Source organism: Globicephala melas, chromosome 5 (genome assembly GCF_963455315.2).
Source record: "Globicephala melas chromosome 5, mGloMel1.2, whole genome shotgun sequence".
Lineage (NCBI taxonomy): Eukaryota > Metazoa > Chordata > Mammalia > Artiodactyla > Delphinidae > Globicephala > Globicephala melas.
This window is the reverse complement of record NC_083318.1, coordinates 136,342,887-136,365,261: the sequence shown is the minus strand read 5'-3', so window position 1 is coordinate 136,365,261 and position 22,375 is coordinate 136,342,887. Positions and strand designations below refer to the sequence as shown.

Sequence of the window (22,375 nt, the reverse complement as noted above, 5' to 3'; positions counted from 1 at the left end):
CACAACAGTGAGAGGCCCGCGTACCGCAAAATAAAAATAAAAAAATAAATACACTTGTTAAGGAAAAAGAACTTTTTGAGGGCTCCAACAGCTTTTGTTTATATGAATTATCTACATCATTACTTGACATATTAAAAATTGAAACTGAGAAACTTAAAAATATGTATTCATTGGTTAATTAAACATAATAAACCCATTATACATTAACATAAAGGTTTTTTTAGTGAGAGGTAGCTATATTTTCAAAACAGAAAAAGTGAGAGGAAGGGTGGTGGTGGTTTATAGTTCTACAAATATGTTTAATGTTTGGCCTAGTAGAAGGCAGCTGGATTCTCATATCTGCTTCTGTATTCAGTCTTTTGTGATGTCCTTTTCTGGCTGAAGTATATAAAGTATGGCCTCACACAGATGGGTAGTTGGAAAAGGGAGGAGAGTTTTAACAGCTTCTTCAAATAATCTTCCTGATACACTGCACCAAAGTTTGACAAACGGTAGTTCCTTACACCTGCTGTTGTGTTGAGGGACATAACACTCTGTCAGTCAGCTTTTAAAATTTTTCTTTTATTAAAACCCATCCGCCTTACTTACACGCCGAATGGGTCTTTCTATTCATGTGTGATTTTATAACATCATGCATTCGTCACTGAATTTAGGTCTTCCAAATTTTGGCGTGTTACACAATATAAAAAAAAATCACATTTGTTAGTATCACTACCAGTCTCATGTCAAAAGGCCTTAATTATTGGGAAGCTGTCAAGCTTATGGGATTGGACATGTTTTCCTAATGTCTAATTTTTACTTGAAAGCTAAAATTTTATCCTTGGGAAAGTGCTATCAGCTGTTTTCCTTGAAGTGACAAGCTCAGTTTGTCCATTTTCAAGAAAATATCGGCCAAGTACCCTAGTCTTAGTAACCACAATTTGTCCATTTTTTGTTCTTCCCCACAGAAATAGCTTTCCATGAAAAAACCAAGTGCAGGACCCTTCTGAGAGCAGGGCCTGTAGACGGCTGAGCTTGCAAACCTAGGAGGCTGCCCCGACCTTGTTTCCTGTGTGATTCTGCCCCTTACTTCCTTTTCCTTTTTGCTGCTTAATCTCCTCATAGATACAAGGAGAAAATGGAAAGCCCTCAAGCTAACTTGGGATGGAATCAGAAGAATTTTAAAATGCTTTATATTAAATAATGGTTTTAAATATATTAATTAATTGGTTTGGATGGTCACCAGCAGTCCTTTTTGTAGTTACTGTAGTAATCTTTAAAGGTACGTATTTTTACTTAATTTATTTAGCATTTCTCATTTAGAGAGTGTTTCTCTTTAGGAATTTTATCTTTGGAGCCCCTTTTCCCCCCAGAAAGTTCTCTGCCTCCTCTTCCCTATTAAGATAATTATGAGCCATTATGTGGAATTATAAAATATTTAAACTTTTTATGCAAACATTTGTGTGATATGAAAGTATGACCTAATCATAACTGTAAAGAGTGTGTTAGACAACTTTTTTTTTTTTTTTGTGGTACGCGGGCCTCTCACTGCTGTGGCCTCTCCCGTTGCGGAGCACAGGCTCCGGATGCGCAGGCCCAGCGGCCATGGCTCACGGGCCCAGCCGCTCCACGGCATGTGGGGTCTTCCCGGACCGGGGCACGAACCCGTGTCCCCTGCATCGGCAGGCGGACTCTCAACCACTGCGCCACCAGGGAAGCCCTAGACAACCTTTAAAGCTGAGTTTTTGGTCTTATGCTAATACCGATAAGACTAGTTTTTGGTGTCCTCACCCACTCCCATACCCTCAAAAAAAGATCCTCACCAGGAGTAATTTCAACAGCCTCCTGTGTGTGATTAATACTTTAGATTCAGGATAATGTAATGTATTACAAATTGTTTCAGTTTGATAGTGCGAAATAAATAAACAGTACCTCGCAATGTATTTAAAACTTCTCTAACCTTTTTACTATTTTTCTCGAATTATATCTTTGTTATCCTCTAGTTTGAGTATCTTTTTTTCTTTTTTTACTGGCTCCCTTTTTCCTTTTTGGTCTAAATAAATATGCTGCCTTCACTCTTTCCACTTGTCCTGCTTATGTTAAGACACTAGTGGTTGGTTTCCTTTGTCATCACAACATGTGGTTTACTTCTCATAATGGTGCTCTGAGATTCCGTGTGCTTCAGTAATCAGCTACTGCAGCAGAATATCTGAAAGGGTAGTGCTGCCTTGGGGAAGGGACTGGAAGTTTTTCCGCTCCCAACTTTGAGATGATAAGTTTGCCCTGGTAAGAGCTGAAATGTCCACTTGTACATTCTGTGAGGTCAGTGGTCACTATAGATTCCTGCATCCCTTCTCGCTTAGAGAAATTCCCCCTTTAGGTGATTGTCTCACTTTCTTCCCTACTGCATTTTTATCTTTATTGTAAATACCATGCTTTCTGGTAGTGTGTATGATATTTTTTTAATTCATTTTTTATTGAAGTATAGTTGAATTACAATGTTGTATTAATTACTGCTATACACCAAAGTAATTCAGTTATACATATGTATATATATTCTCTTTCATATTCTTTTCCATCATGGTTTATCACAGGATACTGAATATAGTTCCCTGTGCTATGCAGTAGGACTTTGGCGTTACCTAGTCTATATATATTAGTTCGCATCTGCTAACTCCAAACTCCTAATCCATCCCTCCCCCACCCTCCTCCCCCTTGGCAACCACCAGTCTGTTCTCTGTGTCCCTGATTCTGTTTCTGTTTCGTAGATAGGTTCGTTTGTGGCATATTTTAGATGCCACATATAAGCGATATCATATGGTATTTGTCTTTCTCTTTCTGACTTAATTCACTTAGTATGATAATCTCTGGTTGCATCCATGTTGCTGCAAATGGCATTATTAGTTTTGGTTTTTGTTTTTAAAAAGTCCACTGAATTGAATGGTATGTTGTAAAATTTTGGCCCAACAGATTTTTTTTTTTTTTTGGCTTCACCTCCTTGAAAAAGCATTACCTATAAAATACAAGCCATCAAGAAAAATAGGTTTCGTTATACATTTGCTCCAAGGCAGCCTTTTAGTAACCATTTCATATGATGCACAGTACATTTTGCTTATGTCCACCACACTATTGAACTAACCAGGATGATTTCTGGAGGTCATACCTGATTTCTTGTATTTCTTGTATTCCTGTCCTGTCCCACTTTGTCTTGGGGGTTAAGTGTAGAATGAATGAGTGAATGCTACTTATTCTGTTTAGTGTCTCATTATAGATTTATGGTTGTGTGTTAATACAGTGAACTGCTACTTTGTGGCACAGTCAGGAGGTATAATCTTCCATGATTGTGATTCATCTGGCCAGTTGTGAGCAGTTCTAACAATTATAATTGTCTGAGACATACAGTTAAATATTCTAGTCTTGTCCTTTAAAAATACCAGCATGGTAGTAATTGAACATTTCAAAGCGCAACTAAAATATGAATAGGGTGAAATACTCTGTTTGCCTTTTAAGGAGAGGGAGAAATTAGATGGGTGGTTTGGGCTTTGTTTGTTTATTCATTTATTTATGAGAAGGAAGATTGAATATTGTCATCTTAAACTCATGTGGTCATGGTGGGAGGCTGGCTTCTTCTCTAAGGGAACATTTAAAAAATTTCTGTGGCATCTAAAATATTTTCTATATTGAGACAGTCTCTTCTATATTTAATTATTTTCCAGGCAAATTTACTTGGAAGCATTTCCTGTCTGGAGTATATTTAATTACATCAGATGGGCAGTCACAGTTCTATTCCTGGTCGTGAAGTCCACTGATGAATGCTGCTGCTTATAAATACTGTTATTTTCGTTTAGAGTGAAGATTATTGAACCATTATGAAAATTTATACATACTTATTTGAAAACCTCAGATTTAAAAAATGAAAATATGCTTGTTAAAATTAAATTCCTGAAGAGTCAGGAGAGTCTTTGGAAGCAGACAGTATCACGTATGCCTTTGTGTACCTTTTGCACAGTGTGTATGCTGTTACGGTAGGTCCTCAGCAGTGTCCTGGTTCCGTGCTGGTGTCCATCAAACTCCCAGAATTAGCATTAGTTAACATTTCTAGGAGAGGCATCATAGATCCACCTGCATTAACACATCGATACAACATTAATTCATGGGTTGCCCAAACCTTGAGTGCAGCTGAATTTTTAGAATATCTTGGAAGGAATAAAATCAGCCCTTATTGGATCCTTATGACATATACCAGTCGTCAGCGTGCTTTTTCATGTATTTCGTCAATCAGACTTTTCTGCAGCATTGAATGTTTGGTGATGGCATCTCCACTGTTAGGAGATAAGCCTCCTAAGGTCAAAGGTGTCACGTAATGTGTTCGATGTTCATGGTCACAGAATCAAATAAAGATATAGGTCTTCTCTGTCCCTGATACAGAACATTATTTATTTTTTAAAATGAATTTAACATATATTGCTTTTATGTTACTTAAACTTTAAATTTGATCTAAAAGAAATATAATATATATCATATAATTCACCCACTTTAAATGCCTACAATTTAAATACCTTTAAAGGAAAGAGGCCAGAGCACAGAACGTCCATTCTAGTAGGCTTTGGTTGATTCATCAGTCTTTTTTGTTGCAACTGGGTGTTTTCCCCTCTCGAACCATGCATCCCTCATCAATAAAGCACAGCATTCCCCCCCATGTAAATAACCTTTCTAGCTCATTCCAATGCAGAAATGGGTTTTCACTGGCCATCAGTACTATTTCACAACAGAGCATAACTATGTAATTAGTGTATTTTAAAAGTTAGGTCCACTAATATTATAAGTAACAAGCCAAATCTTGCCAGAAGATCTTTTGTAAGTATGACTTTTTAACGAACTAAAACAACTTACAGTTGTCTAAAGGTAGTCATCATTTTTAAAGGTAAAAACACACCGCCACAGTGGGCTTCCCTGGTGGCGCAGTGGTTGAGAATCTGCCTGCCAGTGCAGGGGATACGGGTTTGAGCTCCTGGTCTGGGAAGATCCCACATGCCGCGGAGCAACTAAGCCTGTGCACCACAACTACTGAGCCCGCGCGTCTGGAGCCTGTGCTCCGCAACAAGAGAGGCCACGACAGTGAGAGGCCCGCGCACCGTGATGAAGAGTGGCCCCTGCTCACCGCAACTAGAGAAAGCCCTTGCACAGAAACGAAGACCCAACACAGCCAAAAATAAATAAATAAATTTAAAAAAAAACACACCACCACAAAATTACTAACTTCTGCACCAGAAAATATTGGAAGTGTTCTGGTAGTATTTAAGAATATTGAAAATGTATATCAAATAATATCAGGGGGTTTATAAACCTTCTGTAAAACTGATGATGTAGTTATGTAGGACTTTTAATAATTCAAATTATTGCTACCATAAAGAAAAACACCTTTTACTTAGCTTTTTCTAAGTTTGACAGCATTTAATTTGCAGAGTAAGCGATGTTAAAAAGAAAACCTCTAAACTATTGTCCAATTATCACTATAATTTTTAAAAAGTAAGGGCATTTTAATATTTCCTCTCTGGCTGCCAAAGTAGGAAGATAAAGATTTCAGAATAAAGGATAGTTACCACCAGGAAATCTTATCCCAAGATAGACCATCTGAATGGAAATATTACCCCTCTACCCCCATCTTGCTACTAGCTAACGTTTGGGACCAGCCATATAGTTAAGATAACTTTAAGAACGTAAAAGGATTTTAGGAATCTGCCAGTCAAACCACTTAATAAAATTTATTTTTTTCTATGTAATCACTGACGTTCATCCTCTGCTTTAAGATTTTTAGTTACACTTAGCACTGATATTTGTGAGACAGTCCATACGTAACGTGTGTCAAAATTGTACCCTACCGCCTGGTACAAAGAAAGGGTTTTGTAAATCATAGCAGTTATTGTTGCTTGTAGGAAAGGCCTAATTATTAAGAAACTTCCCTTATGTTTAGTGAAATCTGCCTCTCTGTATCTTAGTCTGTGGTTCTGGGTATCTCTTAAAGCAGCACAAATGAATATTCGTGTTCCATTTCCATGTAAGTGTGTTTCAGATATTTAATGAGACCCTGCTCTGTTCAGCCTCTTCTCTAGGTTACACATTCCTAACTTCTTATAACTTTTCTGAACACCTTATCATCTTGATCTTCTGCTGTTTGAACATTACAGTTACTCATTATCTGTCCTAAGTCATGATGTCTAGAATGGGTTGCTGTAAACCACATGCAGACTATAGGCTATAGCAGAGCTTCCTGTCCCCCTCCCTCTGGGCCTTATGTGTCTGATAATGTAACCTGAGATTTTATTAGGGTTTTCAGTCACCTTGGAGCTTTTGGCCAGCTCCCTTTTACAGATAGCCCCTCCCACCTCCCACCCCCACCCCCCCACGCTACGAATTGTTCCTCCAGCCTGATCTTCCCTCTCCTGTACTTGTAAGAGTGACACTTTGATGGTACACATGGTACACTGTTAAATTTAGATTTGCTGGTTTTCATCTACTCTTTTCACCTGTCACGTTATTTAAAACACCTCATTTTGTCAGTAAGCAAATTGGACATCTTTCATGGTTGCACAACTCTCCTATGTCTGCTTCCTCAGCTTAAAATAAAGCTGGTGTTATACTACTTCACAGGTTACTCTTGAAAATGTGTAAGTGGAATTACTTATGCATTTATTCTTTGAGCAATTACTGTGTGTTAAGTACGAGAGACAAAACATTTTATCATTGGCAATATGAGATGAAATGTTGTATGGTCCCTGCTTTCAGCTAATTTACATTCCAGTTTGTGGTCAGTATTTCTCTTTTTGTTAAATAAAAATAAGAGTGATAATTAACTACTGTGTTCGCGCAAACATATTAATCATAAGGGAATAGGTTACGTGCCAGATTAGTAATAAAGATAGTAATTGCTTTTTTGTTTGCAGTACGCGGGCCTCTCACCGCTGTGGTCTCTCCCATTGCGGAGCACAGGCTCCGGACGCGCAGGCTCAGTGGCCATGGCTCACGGGCCCAGCCGCTCCGCGGCATGTGGGATCTTCCTGGACCGGGGCACGAACCCACGTCCCCTGCATCGGCAGGCGCACTCCCAACCACTGCGCCACCAGGGAAGCTCAGTAATTGCTATTTATATTTGGAGTGGTACTCTATGAAATACTGAAGTCAGGAGCCCACTTTCAGGCCTCGTCCTTAGACAAAGCGGTGAAATGATTTGCAACCAGTGTACAAGGACTTCCCCTCTGAGGCTGAGCATTTTGAGGTGAAGTCTGGTCTCGTTAAAACGGGTTCTTGGGAATGAGGTAAGCTTTGCGAAATCAGCTGTTAAAGTCTGTGCATTTTGAAAAGCCCCGTTCTGTATGTTGGAATTTCTTACTCGCTTACAGCCTTCTTTATTTTTCTTTGTTTTTCTGCATGTCTCCATTTCATGCCATCTTTACTTTGGCGGGGGGTGGGGGGGGGCGTGACCAAGGATTGAACCTGGGCCATGACGGTGAAAGTGCTAAGTCCTAACCGCTGGGCCGCCAGGGAACTCCCCATTTCGTGCCATCTTTTAATCGTTCTCTTCTAACGTGGCCCACGTAAATAGTGGGCATATTTATTATAGACAGGTTACATTAGTTCTCCAGTTATGAGTCAGGTGCAACATAAGCAGTTTGTTGTCAGACAGGTATTTTTAATTAAAGACATAGCCTAAAGATTTCTTTGAATATATCTTTAGAGTATATCTGGGTGATCTTTTTTGGACTCACAATTCGATCTTTTTAAGTGCTAATTCAAGTAATGGTTCCTAGTATTTCTAAAGCCTTCATTTAAATTAAACTCAGATGTGTATTCAACAGTTATTACGTATCAGGCACAGTGTTGGTGTCTCTCATTTTATTTCGTAATTAAATTATTTTAAATAAAGAACCTGAAGTACCTTTTTATTGGTCAGAGTAGAAAAAATAAAAATTCTAGCCCCGATTTCCTCTGTGAGGAGGGTGTGTGGGGGGACCTGTCTGAAGTTCACCCGAGGATGAAGCAGATTATGTGAAATGTAGGGATGAATTACAGTGTGAAGAATTTGTCAGATAATCAACTTTTGTTTTGTTTTGTTTTTTGTTTTGTTTAGAAAGAAATCCTAATACTAATGGGATGTTTTGGGTTTAGGAAAAGAGAAGTGAAACTTCTGACCGTACCTTGCACAGTTTTGCATTGGCTTGGTGCTCAGTGGGTTTGGTGTGGTTGTGTAGAAAACAGCACTTCAAAATGTCATTTCTTTGATGAACAATAAAACATTAGGGTTCAAATTTGTAAAATTTTACGTTTCCAGATATTGAAGAATAAATTCTTCCTGCCTCTCCAAGAGATTTTCTCCAGCCTCTGTAGTTTTTCCTCTGGGGAAGGGAGAAGAGGGAAAGCAATCAGCATATGTATAGTGGATAAAGTAAATTATATGAGAAACCTGGAGTTCTATTTTGTGCTCTTCCAAACTACTAACTCTATAATCTCATACACTTAATTTTTCTGGGAAAGGACGAATCCATTATTTTACTGCTTCCTTGGGTGCTGACCAGGCTTAATTAAATGTTTGCAAAGCACTTGGAGATCTGTGGATAAACACTATAGATGCTCTACATAAATAAACACGTATTAATCCTAAATGTGGTTGATAATTACTGAGAAGAACAGACCATTTTTCTCAATTTCATAGTAATTAAAACGGGCATACTTTAGGTGGAAAAAAGTATAAATGAATATGATGGGTTTAAATTTAGCATGGAAAGGCTTAAGTAACGTCTTGAATTGTGTTATGATCTATCCTTTGGGTCACTGTTGCTGATAATTTAGAAGTCACTGGAAGTTCTTAGGCAGAAAGCTGTTACGTGGTCCTTTTTCTAGCTGGATCTATGTAATGCTATTTGCTGAATCTAGATGGTTAAGGAATAGGGTAAATAGAACCAAAATCAGCCTAAGGGTGATTTTTTTCTCATTTGTGTAAAATCTGTAATATGGGATTCTCTTAAATCGTCAGTTCGTATTTTATGTTTGGCATACTATAACCTGGTGTAATTGTATTTCATTGTACAAGGTAGTAGGGATAGTAAAACTTCAGTACTGCAGTCATGAGTTTTGAAATGTGTAGGTTGTAGGCGGGGAGCCAGGTTGGGAGAGAAATCTCACCAGTCTCAGCACAGAAGAGCATCAGTGCCTGAGGATGTGTGACTCTGACCTCATCTCTCAGGGTCCCCGATGAGGTTAGTTTCCTCCTCCAGAGAGGTGACAGGTTTTTCTGCAAAGACAAGCAACGCGAAATCTTCCCCTAAAAGGTCGGCCGCCATCAGCATGGAGGTGACCTGACTTCACCTTGGAGACAGGTTTCCGTCGCGTGGGCCTGTGGGGCATGGGCTGGATGGGTGAAAGTTGTGCCGCTTGATCACTTAGTTCTTGAGTTGCCATTGGCTCTATTTGCGTGTGTAGTAAAACACACATAACATTTAAATTGATCATTTTAACCATTTTTAAGGGTCCAGTTCAGTGGCATTAAGTACATTCACCTCATTATGCAGCCATCGCCACCATCCATCTCCAGAACATTTTCGTCTTCCCAGAAGAAACTCCATACCCATTAAACATGACTCCTCATTTCTCCCAGCCCCTGGCCACCACCGTTCTCCTTTCTGTCTGTGAAGTTGATACAAGTGTAGTCGTACAGGGTTTGTCTTTCTGTGACTGAACCATTTCACTTTAGCACAGTGTCTTCAAGGCGTGTCCTTGTTGTAGCTCGTTAGAGAATCTTGTTCCTTTTTAAGACCGAATATCCCATCGTATTGATATGTATATACCACATTTTGTTTATGCATTCATTCATAGATGGACACTTGAGTTGCTTCTAGCTTTTACCTTTTTTTTTTTTTTCGGTACGCGGGCCTCTCACAGTTGTGGCCTCTCCCGTTGCGGAGCGCAGGCTCAGCGGCCATGGCTCACGGGCCCAGCCGCTCCGCGGCATGTGGGATCTTCCCGGACCGGGGCACGAACCCGGGTCCCCTGCATCGGCAGGCGGACTCTCAACCACTGCGCCACCAGGGAAGCTCCAGAGCAGAAGTTTTTAATTTTAGTGAATCCAACTTACCCATTATTTCTTTCACGCATCATGTTTGGTGTTGTATCTAAAAAGGCATCACCATACTCAAGGTTGTCTACGTTTCCTCTTAGTATCTTGTAGGAGTTCTGCAGTTTTGCGTTTTACATTTAGGTCTGTGATCCATTTTGAGTTAATTTTTGTGGGTGGCGTAAGGCCTGTTTCTAGGTGATGTGATGCTTTTTGCGTGTGGATGTCCATTTGTTCCAGCACCATTTGTTGAAGAGACTCTCTTTGCTCTATTATATTGCTTTTTCCCTTTGTCAAAGAACAGCACTGTTTACTTTTAAATAATTCATTTGTTATAGAAAAATATCTGGGACTTTTTTTGTTAGGGACTGGTTTACAGGATCAAATATGGTCTTGCTAATGTCCATTCCCAGTCACTGGGGGTTTCATTCATTCAAAAAGTGTTGATTGTATACAGCACGTAGCGTGCTATGCACTGCAAGTCTAGTGGCACGCAGGCAAGCATGGTGTCAGCCATCAAGGAGAGGGGTGTGTAGCAGGGGAAAAGCAAACACTAATTGCACATAAGTTCGTGATTAAGCATGAACTCATGGCATGACAGGAGAGTGATATACAACATGATGGTAGTTTTGAGGGCATTTCACCAGTGGGTTTTGAGGGGTGTCGTAGGAGCGATCAGGAAAGGGAGGGTGAGGGCGAGTTCAAGGCAGAAGAAATAACACGTGAAAAGGTCCTCTTGCCCCTTCAAGGAAGCAAGAGCCGCTGAGGTTACCTGAGGGTCTGAGTGTGGGGTGAGTCTTGAAGACACGCAGGTCTTGCAGATACCACAAGAGTTGTAGTCTGTGCGCTGAGAGCAGTGGGAAGCCATGCGTGTGTCTGGGTTGGAAAAGGGGGCTCAGTGGATTCAGATGAAATGACCAGATTTTCGTTTTTCAGAGATCTCAGAGGCAGTCTGTCAAATGGGTTGAGTGGACGAGGTTAGAACTGAATCCAGACAGTTCAGTAAGGAGACTTTTGCAGTTTTCGCGGCAAAAAATAATGATTGGAGTGGGATGGTAGCAGCGGAGATGGAGAGAAATCTGAATTGTAGGGAAGGTAGAGATGTAATTAGTGGGACACTGTGACGGATCGGATGTGGACAAGGGTGTTAAGGGTGACTGGTCGACGTCTCAGGCATTATAACAGAACCGTGGTGGTCCTTCATTTGAGAGGGCGGTGCGGTGAGGGAGTGACGGAACCAAAGTAGGTGATTCCTCAGAGGTTTGGGTGTGAAGTGGGGAAAAGGTCAGACAGTGGCCACGGGAGAATGTAGGATCCTGGCAAGGTTTCCGGTTTTGGTTTTGTTTCTGAGACGGGAGAGACCTGAACATATTAAAAAGTGGAGGGCTTCCCTGGTGGCGCAGTGGTTGCGAGTCCGCCTGCCGATGCAGGGGACACGGGTTTGTGCCCCAGTATGGGAAGATCCCACATGCCGCGGAGCGGCTGGGCCCGTGAGCCATGGCCGCTGAGCCTGCGCGTCCGGAGCCTGTGCTCCGCAACGGGAGAGGCCACAACAGTGAGAGGCCCGCGTACCGCAAAAAAAAAAAGAAAGTGGAGAACCTCTAGTTGTGGGCGAGAGGTTGAGTGGATGATATTGAGAAGTCTGTGGAAGGGGCATGCTGGGGTAGAAGGATGCCAGATCGAGAAGTGGAGGGCCTGGCTGCCTTCAGGTGTGCAGGGAGAGGAAAGAGAATAGGTGGTGTGGGAGCCAGCTTAGGGAGCAGCGGGTACGGGCAGCTCCGAAGTCAGGTACTCAAGTAGCTAGATTTTCCATCGCTGTTTTCGATCATGGATACCGTTTATAGATAGATGCGACCATGAGAACCGGACCAGGGCTTCCAAGCTAAAATGTCAACAGTAATGCTGTCTTTTCCAATAACCTACTAACCCGGGTGGAATTCAGTGTGGTAGAATTACACAACCTTATTAAATTTCAACTTTCTACCTCTAAAAGAAGTTTGATTTGGTTTTTATAAAAAAAAAAAAACCCGAGTGGGTTTATTTTGATATAATTTGCAAGGTGCTGTGTGTGTGTGCCCGAGTGTGTGTATGGGTGTTTGTGAAAAATCACACCTTCTAAATTTATACAAAGCTTGCATTTTGTGAATTTCTGGTGGGTACTTGTTTCCTACAGCACGGTGATATTCGAGGGTGGGGACGAGGTCACAGCCATCCCTGTTTCTTCCCCTTGGTGAAAAATCATATCTTAGTTCAAAGCTGTTCAAGTGAGTCCTTGCTCTGCTCTCCCACCCTGTCTTCAGAGATATTATTTGGAGTCAGCAATCAATGGATTCCATCCCTCTGAGACTTGCTTAACCTACGGCCGCTGATAAAATACAGGCAAGAGCTCGTTACTTTATCTGAATTGTCCATTGCTACCTTAATGAGTGAAATGGTTAAGTAGAGGAGGGGGCGAGCCTTAAGGAATGTGTGTACCGTTTGAGCTGAATATTTCAGTGTATATAGGGAGAGGGAGGGCGAGAGAGAAATCCACTTACATCACTAGAACTGCATTGAGTGTGAGCCTTGCAGGTTAAGAGACAGACTCCAGTGTCTTGCTTTCTGCAGGAAGCAGCAATGCCGCCTGTTTCCTAAGAGGAATTTTTTATTTAGAAAAGGAAGCTTTCTCTCTACCCAGGAAATGGCTTTCCTTGTGCGTTGCTATGCCAACTGCCTGCAGCCATGGTCCTCCAAAGTAAGCACAATAATGTAATTATATTGGTGTATTGCATTCAGACTCGTGCTTCTCAAGATTGTGTGTGTGCATGTGCCGTGTTTCTGTTAGTGACTCTCTTGCTGGCAGTCATGCTTGTGTTGAGTGTAAGGGACAGACATCATTAGATCAAATGTCCATCAGTGTCATGCCGCCGAGATTAATTGTGCAAACTTGGTTAGTGGAGTGGGACAGAGATGACTGGTCACCGCTCCGTCAGCATCACTGGCAGCCAGGGAGGAGGTCCCGATTCACACGCTCTGCCCTGGTTCTTTCTTTCTTTCTCTTTCTCCTTTCTTCCTTGGTCGAAGGGGTCCGTATGTGTGATTGCAAATGAGACAAGAGTATTAACAATGCTTGGCTGAATGCTGAAGACCGGTTCCTCCACCACCCTGACCGAGATCATTCTCTGGGAAGCCTTTTGGAGGGGAGTCTGTGTGCAGTCAGCCATTTTAGCTTTTTTTTTTTCCCCCTTTTCTTTTGCCTCTCGTTCTTCGGTCTCAGAAATGATCTTGTTCTCCGGGAGGACTGAGAGCTGGATAAGGTTTCCTCAGTCTCGTCGTAGCCGGAGATGGCTAGAGTTTCAGCGTTATAAAAATGGAGACCGGCAGGGTCGTGCGGATCCCTTTTCTGGTCCACAAGTATGAGGGTTTTCAGCTCACCGGTAGTGAGACTTGAAGCTGCAGCTGGCTCTCCTCCTCTTTTTTTTCTTTCTTTCTTCTTCGTTTTTCTTTTAATTCAGTGCTGTCAAGGGTGACTTGGCATCCATGAGAGACTGGTACATGATGTGTAAGTTCAGTCCAGCATATGTTTCTTCATTATGAAACCACTAGCAATCCCAGCTAACCATGGAGTTATGGGCCAGCAGGAGAAACACTCAGTAAGTACCTCAAATGCCGCTGTGCTTCCACCTTGCGTCATAGGGAACGGCTTTAAAATGGGGATGATCGCTGTGTCTCTTCAGGGGAGGCATGTTTTCTAGAGGGTCTGAGAGTCTGCTTGGAGGAGGGAGGGTAAGTTACAGCTGGCTTGTTCTTCCCATTCTGTTGTGATTTAACCATTTTTTTCAACAAGACCAGCAGTCCATTTAAAGCAAGATCACAAACATTGTGACACACCGGACGGCTGATTTTTATAATCAGAGATTAAAACTTGGCAATTCAGCTTTAACTCAGCACTTGAATAGTCTCGTAAAAATATGTGTATCGTTGAATTTAATGAGAGATCATGAAAAGGTTATTGGGCACAGGCGTCTGTGGTACGGAATTCACATGTAGGCTTGAAGGAGGGAGGAGAGCTTCGGTTATTGATTTGGTAATAAAACCATCAGTGGGACTCATCGGACTTCTTCACAGGAATTAACAGGTGATGAGAACACAGAATTTTTTTGTTTGTTTCATGCCACAAGTATTGCTTCTTTATAATTGATCCCATGAGTCAGCTCTGCATTTGTCACGCTGAAATCCCACAGGCAGCTACTGCTGTTTGTGAGAAACACTTTTCTATGGTTAATACCAAGTCCGAGCCTCCTGTTCTAGGAATGTGAATTCTCACTTTGCTGCCTTTATACCACCATGTTGGAAGTTTTCTGCCATCACACTAATTCATATGTGTGTGTCTCATATATATATTTAAATGTCCCAAATGAAAATGCATATATTTAGGCAGCTTATATAGTAATTAAAGTATTTTTAAATGCCTATTTTTATATTCTGGCCTCTAGCAAGTACTCTATTAGGGTACAGGAATTATCTTTTATGTATGCTAAAAAGATTGAGATGTTAAACTTTGAAAATGGAGATAAATCGCTGAGGCTTTGAAAATTTATAGACAGAAGGACATGAATTAGAATATTTAGATGCCTAGGTTTATGGAGCTAATTTGGTTTTGTTCACCATCACGAACAAAATTGTTAACTAAATCCGAGAGGTTTTCTTAGATGAAGCTACCCATGAGGCATCGCCCTGCACGCCCAGAGAGTGGTGGGATGTTCCCGGGCAGTGGCTGTGTTGCAGGCGTGTTATGATGCGGGGCTTGGAGCCCAGCCCCCTCGTAATGAGATTCCTGTGGTACCTCGCTAATTAAATCTCTTCGGATCAGATCCAAAAGCAGACCAGCCTTATACTTAATTTCACTAATAAGAAAGGTCGTTATAGAGAAGTTCTACTCTAGTTAGACTTTAGTAACAGGGCCTCTGACGTGAAGCTCCTCTGCACTCGGGATTTTTTCAGGGACCAGTGAGGTGTGTTACTTACACTGCACTTGAGGAACCTTAGAAACAAAGTTCAAATCACAGGCTCTTGGTTTACCTTTTTCACATGTCCTTTCTCAGAATGGGAGGAGGGGGGTACTGAAATTAATAATAATATAATTTTAATGAACAAAGAAAATAGTTTACTGGCGGGGGAGGAAAAAGTAGGACTAGATTTATGAAAAGGAGCAGTTGGGCCAGGTAATACCAAATAGTGTGTGGATGCCTGTCCCGTAAAGCGTATTTATTTCCTGACACGTGCTTTACGTTTTAGTGAATTCCAGGGTAATGCTTTGACAAAAGTAACCCTAGCCATAAAATAGCTTTGAGTCAAGTGATATCTAGAAAGCGTGTCAGTGGTATCTCCCACCATATTTCTGTTCAATTGAGGTCCTGGAGTTCGCCGCCCAGATCATCCTCTGGGGCAGGGTTGTCAGTTGGTACCCTCAGGATCTTGCTGCGTGGTCCGTGTTGATGAGGCCTTTGGTTATGTAGACTTTGCTGGTTAACGAGCAGACCTTTAAGACTTTAATTTCATGCAGGAGGTGAACAGGAGAACAGTGTCCTGGCTGTCACATAATAGGTGACTCAGTAAAGAGCTGTTGAGCAAACATGAGTGGGACACCCCTCTTCTGACCTATGAGGCTTTACGAGGGAAATGTCAGAGCTCATTTTAAATGCGTGAAGTTTGACAACGTCACAGATAACTTCCATTTTCGCCTCTTGGAGAAGTTTGTGGCTTTTTAAGTGGCTTTGACTGCGGAAGTGAGTGAGATACTAAAAGGAACAACATTGAATCGGGGGCTTTTTTTGAAGCTGTGATTGAGCAGGGGTAAACTCAGTTTTTCTACTTTGTGAGAATCTTTCATATCTCACGGGCTTTTATTCTTTCCCTGTCGGGCGCCGTGCGTTCTCTCAGCTGCTGGCGCTTAATAGGTGCACAGTAAACACTGCTGACTTTCTCATCTGAATGAATTCGGGTTAGTGAAGCCCCATGTACCCTTTACACTAGTGCCTTGTATACGTTTTGTCACCTCTCCTCCCTGTCGCGGTTCCACCTGGCCAGGTGTGAACACCTGTGCGTCGCCAAGACGGCCCCCAGCACTGGGCTCTGTTCTCAGTGCCGCCTGGCGCTCAGTCCGTCTCCAGGGGAGCCTTGTGATTTGGGGGCTTTCGACAATAAAAGGAGATTATTAACGTTAAAAAATGTATGCTAAAACTCCATTTCAAAAAGGCTGCTCTGGAACACTAGTGGCACAGACTGTTCATAGATGTTACACAAGAAAAGCTGCACAGGCTTAAGAAGTTGCGGAAAACCTGGGGGTGACAGGAAAGGGCCATTGCTCCATTTACCAGCTGTTCCGTGTTCTACCCGCCCCCCACCCCCCCGCCTTTTTGCCCACCTCAGATGAACTGGCGGGAGGAGGGTGCCTTCAGCGTGCCTTTGAAAGTTGTGCGATATACGATGACTTAGAAACTTTGTAAATTTTTTACATGAATCACTTAAAATAAATCAACTTGGTATTATCAAACTGATCATCTAGTTTTCCTTTGCACATTTTATAGAAATTATTGATATATGTAGTGCGCTGTACTTACAATAAATGAGACTTCAGTCGTGATGAAATGATGATTTTTAAAAAGTGGTTTATATAAGAAAATGCCTACTTGAATGCAGGGAATAAACAGCAATAGCTATCATTTACTGAGCACTTATTGGATGACAGGCACTATGTACTACATATTATCTGAATTATCACAGCAACCCTTTAAAGAAAGATTTATTATCACCTTTTCAGAGATGATGAAAATGAGGCTTAGTGAGATTAAAAAATACCTTTTTCCCAGGACTGTAAGTGGTGGAACCATCACTGGAGCCCACCACCCTGTACTGCTTCTCCTTCTGTGGCTAGATTTAGTCTAAATCAGGTGTTTGGATTGTATACTTATCAGGGCTGCTGTGAATTATTGGAATACACGACTTGAAAAACATGCTTGCTTTTCTTTGGCTACTCTTGTTTTTCCTGGTATGTGTGACATTCCAAGTTCATATAAAAGGGCAACAATATCATGATCAAAATTATTTTAAAAACTTAAAAAAATAGTTTTATAAAACTATTTGATAGATGCAGTCAATAAGCTTCTGTCCTTTTTTTTTTTTTTTTTTCCCACGGTACGTGGGTCTCTCACTGTTGTGGCCTCATCCCGTTGCGGAGCACAGGCTCCGGACGCGCAGGCTCAGCGGCCATGGCTCACGGGCCCAGCCGCTCCGCGGCACGTGGGATCTTCCCGGACCAGGGCACGAACCCGCGTACCCTGCATCGGCAGGCGGACCCGCAACCACTGCGCCACCAGGGAAGCCCAGTACCTTCTCATTTTTAATTGCTGCTTAACTCTTTAAGCATAAACTTGATGCCTCAACTTCCTCTGCTCCCTTTGTAACTTCAGACGGCCTGACCGTGGCCACCTGTGCTCCGTGGGCAGCCCTGAGCCTGGCTGTTCCACGCCCCCATTTCTGCTTTGGTAGAGTCTGCATCTGCCATGGAGCCCGACTTCTGCTCACGACCACCTCTCTGAAGTCCACACTGGCTCTGGCTCGTCTGTAGCCACAAGTCATCGTTTCATGAGTCTGACTTCCTGTTGGTCACCGAGGACCTCTGTCATCTACATTCTCTCGCTTAGGAGCATATTTTTTTCCCAACTGTGCTTTTTTCAGTTAGGACAAGGTGCTCTGATTACAGATACTAAGGGCCCCTTTTCTTTTCCGATTTTTCAGCCTGCAGTGCTCTGTGCTTGACTTTCATTTGCTCCTTGTTTCTGTTCATATTTATCTCTGCTTCCTCTGAATAATGATTTAGTGCCACTTAATATGTAATTCTTCATTTTATTAATTGTTGTAATTGCGTTGGTCTCTGCGGTTAGATGAGACATCGTATCTGGAGTGAATTCTCCCCCTTCCTCATACCAGGTGTGAAGAATATGGTTGGAATTCAGAACTCTTTATCAACTGTTAAGAGTACAGAATAGAGAAGGCTTTTGTAGGATGGAAGAATAGCAAGTGAGGGTCCAAAGATATAAGGAATTAGAAGGTAATGAGATCATCACTATTGGAATAGATTATGTCAGCGAGAGTAGGTCAACACAGGTGACAGAGAGGAAGGTGTTAGGACACTTGACAAATTAATGACTATAATATGGAGATCCAGCGAAGGAGTGTAACCTCCTTCTCCCTCCCACCCTCCTCCTGTCTTTAACTAGAAAAGATTCAAGGAAACTCAATTTTGAAAAAATTGCTTTCATCCTACCATGACAATCTGACCTTGTCTGTAAACATTGGGTAGAGTGTCTTTTTAATATAATTTGATTGACGCATTTTCCTTAGCAGGGTAGAAAATAGCACCAAGATTAATCATAGGTGTTAAGTTACACCTCTTTTGGTTAAGACTCTACCTCTTCTTTATCTGATCTTTATTTTGTCTATTATGACAGATATATTTCCCGAGATGAAATAAACTATCTCTTACTATCTCTTGGGGAGATTTTCCACTGTGCTAGCTAACAGAGGCCTGAGAGGAAGCAATATCCTATTGTTTTATTCAAGGACAAGGTCATCTTGCCTTGGATTTGGGCCAAGAAACCCTGGCAACAAATAATAGATCTTTTTACCCTGTTAGAAGTAAAGAAATATATTTTAAGAACTTGCCAACACATTGCATACACAACTTGCGTGTATAAGATTGAAAAAAGCTCTATCTCATTGTAGGACATATTAAAGAACAATTCTTACTTTTAGTCAAAAGAAGAAGCATACTTTCCATCCTTGCTTTTAAACATTGTTTGGTAATGATCGATTTAAATATAGACTACCTAAAAATAAAATCAATTAAGATTAGTTGGAAAAGAGAATGATCAATTAAAAAAAGAATGCTCAAAATGCATCTTATTAGAATATCAAGTATTTCTTCTTTAACTATTTAACCATAGGAAGACTAAAGTTACAGTTTTATTTCTCATTTAAAATATCATACTTTATATGTTTGAAATACTGATGTTAAATTTAAACCAAAATAAATACTCTGTAAATTTGGTCATGTAGATATAATTATCCCTGAAGTATAAACTGAAATTTCTTTAGTCCATTTCCTTGATTTTAGGCCTGACCATACTCTTAAATATTTTATTCAGGTAATCTGTTTAAGAATTCTTTGAAGAGTGATGGTTGAGTTTCCTTCTTTTTTCCTGTGCTTAATAAGCATGTAAAAATTATTTTATTTAATTTAAATCCTTAATGAAGTACCTTTTAGTGCTTACTTTATGTACCTAGTGAAAAAAAAGGCAACTTTTTTTTTCAGGTCTGTAGCAATCTTCTCTAAACTTTTTTTTTTTTTTTTTTTTTTTGTGGTACGCGGGCCTCGTGCCTCTCCCGTTGCGGAGCACAGGCTCTGGACACGCAGGCTCAGCGGCCATGGCTCACAGGCCCAGCCGCTCCACGGCATGTGGGATCTTCCCGGACCGGGGCACGAACCCGTGTCCCCTGCATCGGCAGGCGGACTCTCAACCACTGCGCCACCAGGGAAGCCCCTTCTCTAAACTTCTGAAAATTTTTTCTACTTAGATCAAATGACCATTTTATCTTTATCCATATATTTTATTTGGATTATGATTTAGTTATGAGCTTTTAAAATTTTTTTTAAACAAAAGAAAATGCGTGCCGTTATATACATAGAGATATACTCGTGAGGGAGAGCGGGGTGCAAGTGTGTGTGTGTGTGTGTGTGTGTGTGTGTGTGATTTAAATGAAAGTTAGTAAATTTCCTCAAGGTCTCTGTTCAATTTCCTTATCCTAAGATCTTTGCTTTCTCTGATGTCCTCATTTCTCTTCATCACTAAGAAATGGTCTTTACTTTCGGAGGTCTGACTGACACATGCTTGTGATCGTTTCCATGTACGGTATTAAAATGCCAGGGCTGTTAGTACTATCTTAGGTGTTACACAGAATGAGTTAAGTAAAAGTGTCTATTTTGGGGAACAGAGATAAGACGCTTGTTCAAAAACATACAAGAGACCATAAACGCACATGTACACGCTAAAGCACGTAAAGAGGTGATGCAAGAGAGCACCTGCACTGAAGCGTCACGTAGAGTGTAGCACGCACGCTGGCCTCTTGGGCCCTTGGGCCCTGCCGCTCCCTTTCCTGCTGGTCTAGAAACACCCTGGCCACGCAGAACTGGTCACTTGTCAACCTCCGCCATTTCTTCTTGTTGACCAAACCTCCAGCATGGGCCTTTTATGTTAGTTATGCTGTGTTTCTCTCCCTCTCTCTCTCCCTCTCTCTCTCTCTCTCTCTCTCTCTCTCTCTATATATATATATATATATATACACACACACACACACACACACACACACACATACACATGGCGTGTGTGTATATGGTACATAATGATCTTATTTACTTGTACAGTCTGTGATAATGCCATATCCGCATAACGTATCGGTCAACCCCCGATCAGTGTTTCTTCTGTAAAGTCATTACACAGATATTCCCCACGTGCTTCAAATCTCCTCACTTCATATCAGTAATACCAGATCCTCTTCATCACTTACACTACCTGCTCATTATAAAGGCTGTTCTCAGAGACATCATAGGCATGGACTCACTTTACAGTTTTTGATCAATAAAGTGACAATCTGAAAAACACTTCTGAGTTAGTAAGGTACATATTCCTCTTTGAAGTACATTACTGGTTTATAATATTGACTTGGTTTGATTATAAAATAAAACATACCCCCCTTATGTATGCATGTATTTCATGCATGTGTGTGTGTGTGTGTGTAAACATGATTAATCCAGAATCTCATCTCTAATTTAGGTATGTAGAAAAAGCTAGAATTCTGTTATGTATTGGTAGAGGGTAATTTTCAGAGATATCTGAAAATATGTGTAACCTCCTCTGATAACCATTTTATTTTCTTACAGCTCTAATTTAAAGATCTTGAAAATACAGATTATGAGGGAGCACCTTATTATGGGTTATCTCCGATAGGTGAACATTTCACTAATTTTAAGTTCTAGTGCACAACTTCACACCTTTCATAATAAAAGACAGTGAAACATGACTGTAAAAAAGGCGTGGAATTGTAACCTTTGATTGTCTCTATTCTGCTAGGAAAAAAAGAATGGGTTCAACCTGACATTTTTACTCTAAGTTTTAATAGTGAAAGCGCTCTCTTTTTTACTTTTCTCAGTAATTAAGAAAAATTTGGAGTTAAGTGGGACTGTCGTGGCATGTAGTTTTTCTGAATTTTCTGAAACCGAGACGTTCATAGTACCTTTAATATTGGTGAAAAAGATTGCTTCAAGTTGTCAGTAAGGATCTGGAAGGATTCTGTGGTCACTGGACCTACAGCATCTGGGTTGGTGGGGATGGAGCGAGGTTGGCAGAAGTTGAATGATGAGCACAATTTACATGTCAGATTTCCAGTAATTGAGAATGTGAAGGATGAAATTAACTTTTTCTTTATGGCTAATTAATCTTAGACTTACTTGTTTTCTTAAAAGTATACTTTGCTTATCTTAAATGGCAATTTAAAAATATGAATATAATACCTTAATATTAACGTATAAGGCCTCCTATTTTTACTGAAATTCATTCCACTTGTGGAAACAATCAAATGTCAAAATCATACTGCTTTAGGGATAACATTTACCTAAATATAGAACTATTTTATTTAAAGAGTTACCCTTTGAATAGCTAAGCTAAATTTCAGTGCTTGTTTTGTGTTATGGCTGTTTAGGTGTCAGTTTGGTCTGTGGTTCGTCCCTTATTAGTTTTGTTCATTAGTTATAATTTAAAAAAATACATAGCTATACATGTGTTTATTAAAGAAAAACTAGAAAACAGATGAAGACAAGGACAGAAAAAGAATCACAATTTTACTGCCCAGATAAACCATTGGTAACATTTTGATACATAGCCTCTTATTGTAGAAATGGTTTTTTTTTAATTTATTTAATTAATTTATTTTTGGCTGTGTTGGGTCTTCGTTGTGGTGCATGGGCTTCTCATTGCGGCGGCCTCTCTCGTCGCGGAGCACGGGCTCTAGGCGCGTGGGCTTCAGCAGTTGTGGCTCGCAGGCTCAGTAGTTGTGGCTCATGGGCTCTAGAGCACAGGCTCAGTAGTTGTGGCACACGGGCTCAGCTGCTCCGCGGCATGTGGGATCCTCCCGGACCAGGGCTCGAACCCGTGTCCCCTGCATTGGCAGGCGGACTCCCAACCCCTGGGC

At 41.0% G+C, this 22,375-nt stretch overlaps 1 protein-coding gene across 10 annotated transcripts in view; it reads left to right on the top strand.

Moving 5' to 3' along the window:
* The window catches only part of RAPGEF2 (Rap guanine nucleotide exchange factor 2), a 243,974-nt gene that overhangs the window by 138,393 nt on the left and 83,206 nt on the right, over positions 1 to 22,375 (top strand). The window contains exon 1 of one of the 10 annotated variants that reach the window (XM_070045624.1): positions 12,363 to 12,466. The exons of 6 other annotated variants lie outside the window; for them this stretch is intronic. Coding sequence is in view for 3 of the 4 variants with exons in the window: in XM_030865730.3 (XP_030721590.2) it covers positions 13,660 to 13,719 (60 nt within the window). In the remaining variant the exon portion in view is untranslated. 3 more of the 10 variants (XM_060299866.2, XM_030865730.3, XM_060299867.2) reach the window with 3 other exon arrangements.